The sequence below is a fragment of the Cyprinodon variegatus genome, unplaced genomic scaffold (assembly GCF_000732505.1).
Source record: "Cyprinodon variegatus isolate N-32 unplaced genomic scaffold, C_variegatus-1.0 Scaffold627, whole genome shotgun sequence".
Classification (NCBI taxonomy): Eukaryota; Metazoa; Chordata; class Actinopteri; order Cyprinodontiformes; family Cyprinodontidae; genus Cyprinodon; species Cyprinodon variegatus.
In genome coordinates, this window is record NW_015151080.1 from 355,438 (window position 1) to 362,288 (window position 6,851).

Below are 6,851 nucleotides of genomic sequence, written 5' to 3' on the forward strand. Positions count from 1 at the left end.
TCAGACGTTTAGAGACCATGTAGATGTTTGGCAACCGTCCAGACCATTCAGACGTTTAGAGACCATCCAGACCATTAAGGTAATTAAGAAGTACTTTTGATGAGCATGGAACGGCACGCTGTGAGATGATGGGGTTTAATGTTCTCTGCTTCCTGCTGTGAGTCAGCAGTATTTTACATTTAGCTGCTCAGATCTGCTAAATCTCTGATTTCTCTTTTAGAAACAAAATTTGATTCAATTTCAATTTACCGTTTTTATGTTTTGATTGTCACCAACATCAGGACCGGCCCAAATGTTCAGATGGGTGCATGCCTGATTATAATCCATCCCATGTGGTCAATATGTGTGAATATGGCAGACAGAGGGAGGATTTATTCGGTTTTCTTGAGTCGGAAAACATCTTTATTTAAACAGTTTCTATCCAGACAAGAGGAAACAGGAGAAACGTCAGTCTTTTTAAGTGAACTACAATGAACATCTGAAGAAGGACAGCTGTTGTCCTGCCGGTTCAGAATTCAACCCTTTATTCATCACTGTGTAGACTAGTCAGATTCATGGATTGAACACTGGTGACCCTCTGGCCAGTCTCTGTGAACTGGTTTCATTGGTCCACAGTGACTCTGGTTTGTTTAGGCTCCTCTGTCATTCTAGCTTGGTACAACTTCTGGATTCCGATCAAATAGTTTTCTTCATTTGGAGAATTTAGAATCCATGAGAACTGGTGATCAGCACTAGCTGGAATATTCCAGAAGGTGAGTAAATTTCGGCTCCCAGGAAAAGGAAATAGGGAGAAAAAGAGGAAAATCCTCAGAGGACAAACCGAAGCGTTAAAAAGCTCTCGATTCTCTACTTTTCCATTTTCCTCTGCTCTGTCTGCATGATTTAACATCTGTTTCTCTTTCTTCTTCTACAGCTTCATTCTCCATTATGCCCCCCCTTTTTTTTCTGCCTAATTGCTCCTTTGTTTTTTGCTGGGTTTTTTTATCGCTCAACTTTCATTCGTTTTACTTTCCTACATTTTAGTAATTGCTTTCAGTTTTCATGTTTCCCTGTTTTTTTCCTCAGTCTTTGTGTGCTGACTGTTTCTCCTGTTTAAACATGTCAGGATATGAATGTTTAACTGGTGCGGTCGAGGGAATGTGTGGCTGCATGTCTGCCTAAGGATCTTTACCAGTTGGACAAAAAAACCAGACTCCAGTTATCTTAATTATTTTATTTTACTACAAATCATCGACAGAACTTGGTACACTGGTTGGTCAGATGACCTTTGACCTTTGATAGATCTAGACCTTCTGTCCTGGAGCAACTGAACCTCAGAGCTGCATTTGACCCAGAGGATAAAGAAAAAGGAGACTAAGGAAAAAGTAAAGCAGGCTTTATGGAACCGTTACAGCTTGGATCAATCTACCAGGAGCTCTGACCAGAACCAGGACACGGATCACATCAGAGCTGTTCCTAAATCGCTGCCATGTCTCCCTGATGTCAAACAGTAGATTTTCTGCTGTTTATCTGGGACTAAATCTGTTGGTATGAACCGTGCAGAACCAGAACCAAAAGAGAACAGGCAGAATCCCCGTCTCATCCCAGTAAATCGGATTATTATCCATCACGCATTTAAGTTTATTTTAAACTTTAAAACATTTTATTCCCTCAGACTGAGGTTTTCAAGTTCAGCATTAACTCTGTATGGTGTAATAATATAATTGCTAATAAAATGTGACTTTCCATTGATTGCACTGAAAAGATTAGTGAATGATCCTTTTAATAAACAGGTCAGTTCTTCACAATCAGCTCAGAAAGTCACTGATGACAACAGCTTCACTCTCCATGGTGCTGAAAATGTTATCAGACCCTCGCCTAACAAACCATCTTTAGTTTGTGTTGCAACAGAGAACACCCTCCCATCACCCCAAGCACTGAGACGTTTAACCCCTGACCTTCTGCCTCTCATGTCCAGTTTTCCCTAAAGATGAAAGCCCGAACTATTCTAGAATAGAAAAAAGTTATTTAGAGAAGTTATTTATCTAGAAATGATTTAAACATTTGCCTGTATTGTTATAAATGTGCTCAGAGTATCAGTGACTTCTCCTCTCTCTGAGTGAAACCAGCAGATCCAGTCTGCAGTGAGGGCCTTCAGGCCGGCCACTGACCGCTTATTTACCACTAATGTCTGGAAATCCAGCTCTGCGCCACAGCTGGACCTTCCTTCCTGATTTGTTCCTTTCTGGCCTTTTTCATCCTATAATGACGAAACACTATTCTAAAAAAAATAAAGGTCAGATCCTAGATAAATCTATAAATCCAGGTGTAATGTCGATGCTGTGGCCATAAAATACGGTTAATGAGGCTGTCTGTAGGCGGCGAGAACCATGTTTGATGTCCTGTTCTAACCGCGGTCCTCTGGCCTCCGGGTCGCTCAGACCGCCTCTGTGGCTGAGTTTAGCCGTCCTGTACTCTGACCGCTATCAGATCACGCCTGCTGTTTGTGGGACATCCATCCATCTCCTGCATGCTCTCTGTTGGTTTTCCATCCTTCACGTCTTAATGTCTGTCGCTGCATTTCACGATTGTCACTAAATTTAAACGAGATGCATTTCAGAAAGAGTGAACAGGTTTAGCTGCTGATGTGCATGCCGCTGTCGTAGTGGTGAACGCCACCGTCATCATCATCATCATCATCATCATCCTCTCTACAGTGCTGCTGCATGCTTTGAACTATGACAAGTGCCTTTACTCTGCTTTAACTCTGTGCTTCTTGTCTTCGGCAGGTTAACATGGTTATTGGGATTCTCGTTTTTAACAAACTGGTCTCCAAAGACGGCATTACTGATATGAAACTAAAGGAGAGGGCGGGGTATGCCTTAAAGCACACATTCCTTATTCTGGGTGACCTCTAACCAGCCCGGCTGCTAATGGGGGGGGGGGCTGAATTGGCTAAAGTCGACCACCTGATTGGTGCGATCCAACCGGCCGGACGCGACGGAGGAAAGGAAGCGGTCTGGTTAATGGTCCTCACAGACTGACTCATCTCATTGCTTTCTGTTGTTTCTCCTCCAGCTGCTCTTTGTTTGCAGGTGTTGCTCTGAATCCATCCACTTCCCAACCCTGCTTCTGTTTCTCTCTTTAGTAAAGGGGATCAGGGTGCAAAAACCAGTTATCTCTGCTTCCGCTTTCTGTTCTTCGGGTCCGAATGCTCCTGATTATACATCAGTAAATAGTTTGGAGTGTTTTGTTTTTCATTAAAAAAGGTTTTGATATAGCACCACTTCTGCTGACTAATATTGAAGCTTTCACTGAAAAAACTCTTCTAAAAATAAGTAAAGATTTCTACTGTGTTTGCTTTTAATGTGTGCAGGAAAATAAGATGATTTGCCAATGGGACGAGTTTTTCCCCCTTAAAATAAAGCAAGGAGATGCAATGAACATAAAATAAGATAATCCTCTTTTTCTTATTTATTTTCATTTTGCAAATTGTCTTTCCTGCCTGCTGAAATTAAGGAAAAAAGTGTTTATTTAAAGAAAAAAAGATGATTACAATATTTGCAGGAATTGTACAGAAAACTACTGACTGATATTCATCCTAGGAGTCTTAGGACTGTTTTTCTTTCAAATTTCCTTCAGATTTTCTTTGAGCCACATATGAAACCATGTGATCAACATTAAATGCGAGACAGAATCTCCTCTTAAAGCAAACCCTTTAGGAGAACTGTGGCCAAAACATTAAGCCTGTCTTAATGTGTGTCCCTAAGAGGCGTTAGCCAGGTTAAGCTAAGGGTTAGCTGTGGATGTGTCGATGCTGGATGCAGTGTGCGAAATACCTGTCAATATTCGGGGGGGTCCCCATCTCCCGATTGTTGCGCAATACCGATCTAAATTTTCTCAATATGCAGTAGGCCTATAACATGTCAAAGTCAAAGTCAGCTTTAATGTCAATTCTTCACATTCACCAGACATACAAGGACTGGAGAGGACGTTCGTTTCTCATTCACCAACAGTGAAACAGATAAAGTGCACAGGCACAACAGATAAGATCAGTTCCTAATACTAAAATTTAAACATTCAATTTCACAATAAAATATAAAATGTACAATAATATAAAATATGCAATACTTATGCTAGTGCAAAAAGGCAGATGGTAATGGCAGCAGAAAAATTATTATTATTACCAATTATGTAAGATATAGCATTTGTAACAGTAACAGTGCAAAAGAACAGTAAATAAATATAGTATTAATAGTAGTGCAGGAGAAAGAGCATATTTGTGAATAAAGGTTTTGAATTTTAATACTGGACATGTTGAGCTTAAAAACATTTTAGGGACCATTAGCTACAAAAAAATAATTTACGTCCTGCCCTCATTCTTAGCTTAGCAGGTAGATAACCATCATTTCCAATAACCACACCGTAAGCCTTTTCTTTGGATTTATTGGCTGCTATGGATGGATGAATGAATGATAAAACTGCAACAAAGAAATAATCTGCATAAGTCTTTGTGTAAACAGGCACAATTCTAAATAATAAACTTAACATATTCCCTGAATATGCACAGAAACACATAATGACATAAACAACATGTTAACAGTAGCCGCTAGTTAGCGCGTATGCTAACTATTTTTGACACAATTTAAGACCCCCCCTTAAATTTTGCTTTTGGGGTCGAGCCCCCCCGGACCCCCACTGTATTTCGCACTCTGGCTGGATGGTTTGTCTGGTGTATTGGACCATGTGACGTGTACAGAACAGTTGATTTGGCTTTTTTGTCAAACAAGCTTCCGATTCGGCTCAAAGTGATTTTTCTCTGCGGGCCTCAGTCTACAATAAAAGCCTGATTGAGGTTTATTTCAGCAGCTGGTGGAAGCAAACATCGGCTGCTGAGAATCTACTGAACCTGAAGGTCCGGTTACCAAACTGGTTTTTAAAAAGATACCAGGATTGAAGTTTTTGAGTTTGTTGTGAGTGTGGAGCAGCAGTTTCTTCACTAAAATAAGGTCCTTGCCTGGAGAGGGGTTTGCATGTTCCTTTGTGTGTATATGGATCCTCCCTGGTTGCTCCAGGTTCATCCTACAAACTGCCCTATGACCCAATGGCCTCCTTAAATTGCCCTTTATGTAGTCTGTCTTCTCCCCTCCAGGATTAGAGGCAAACTACAGCTTTCATGAAAACATCACCTAGAAAAATTTGAATGATCTCCACCAGGATCTAAACCTAAAACCCTTCACACATTAAGCACAGTGTGTCCTATTTGTTCCTCAAGTTCTCCATTTTCCATAAGCAAACTTCAGGAGTTAGCCAGGTCCGGTCTGTCGTGATCCGGTCTCAGTGTGGGGCGGCAGCGGTACTCTGGTCTCCACATTAGAGGCTAAAATGGCTCTTCTGTCGGACATAAACTGTGTTTAGAGTTCTGTTTGGACTTTTAGCTTTGCTCTGTTGGTTATTGATCAGAAGCGACATACACCCTGATTCCCTTTACTCCTCGGGCTGTTTTCCATCTCCATTAGCATTGTTGGTTCATTCAACTGTTTCTGTTTGTTTCTCTCTCTCTGAAAAGTTTGTTGCTTTTTTCCAATGATCTCTCTGTTCACTGTGTCGTTCTGCTGTCTGAAATGTTTGAGTTTGCACAGAATCCCCTCTCTCTCACTCAGGGCTCTCCAGTCAGGAACACTTCAGTCTCAGACGCCCCCTCCCATCTCAGCAGTGATTGGGTAAAAATGTCTGCCCATCCCACTCTCCTCTTTAATGCGACCAGCTTCCAAAGCAGCTGATTCCTCTAGCGAGCGCCTCTGATTGGCTAACTGTTTCCTTCCTGTTCTCACTCCTCCTGCCTCCTTTCAGCTGATAGACCCTAACGCTGCTGTAGGACCTGATCTTTTCTCCACTGCTTTTAGAGAATTTTCCTGTCAGTAACCAACAGCTGTAGAACAATAGGAGTCCTATTTATTTTCTGTCCATATTTATCATTGGAGTGATTGTTGTGAATGAAATGATGGCTGTGTGTCCGTGTTTATGCTAGCTCTTTAGCACCTGCTGTATTTACCAGCCTTCTAACGACAGGCAGGACGTAATCCACCAAACGTGACGAATCCCTGATGTTAATGTTAGCGGTGGGTTTAAAGGTATAGTGTAAATTAAATTAGGCATAAATGCAGTAAATAGTTATATAAATATTTATATAAAGTCCTACTATAGGTAGAAATGGACCATGTTTATTCAGGCAGTTCGTTTCTTCATTTGAAGCTTTTACTGAAGAAAACAAAAACATACTATTGTGTTTGTTGTTGGACCCTTAACCAGAAAACGGATCAACACCAGTATCCAACTTCAGACCTTTTTTGCACTAGATTAATTTTTACTCATATTTGTTGTTTTTTTTATACAGGGATAAAAAAAAAAAACAGCAGAAACGTCCAAGAAAATCCATTTTTATATTGCTGATGGCCAGTTTGCAGAAACGCGAAGTTAGCTGCCCATTGAGTTAGCTACCCATTGAACGGAGGCCTTAGTCCTCGACGCAACCGACCCGGGTTCGAATCAGACCTGTGGTCCTTTGCGGCATGTCCCCCCACCTCTCTCATACCCCCCTATCAGTCTACTGTCAGAAAAAGCAAGCCACGAGTGCCGCAAAAACTTTTTTAAAAATAAGACACGCCTTTAGCTGATAGAGGGACACATTTTTGCCCAAAATATATAAACATGTTGCATTTAAGATAAACAAAAACATGTTTCCATCTGTTTTCTATCCAGAACTCCTCAACTGGAAAGAGTTTCACCTGGTTTAATTTCATAAAAAGGCAAGGCAAGGCACATTTATTTGTATAGCACAATTCAGTTCAAAGACAATGCAAAATTCTTTA

General features: G+C 40.9%; 1 protein-coding gene across 1 annotated transcript in view; it reads left to right on the plus strand.

The window, feature by feature from the left end:
• Window positions 1–6,851, plus strand: part of LOC107096487 (brain-specific angiogenesis inhibitor 1-like) — a 218,576-nt gene that overhangs the window by 175,634 nt on the left and 36,091 nt on the right. The window contains exon 21 of the mRNA XM_015393149.1: window positions 2,769–2,854. Within this exon, the coding sequence (XP_015248635.1) occupies window positions 2,769–2,854 (86 nt within the window). The remainder of the gene's footprint in view (window positions 1–2,768; window positions 2,855–6,851) is intronic.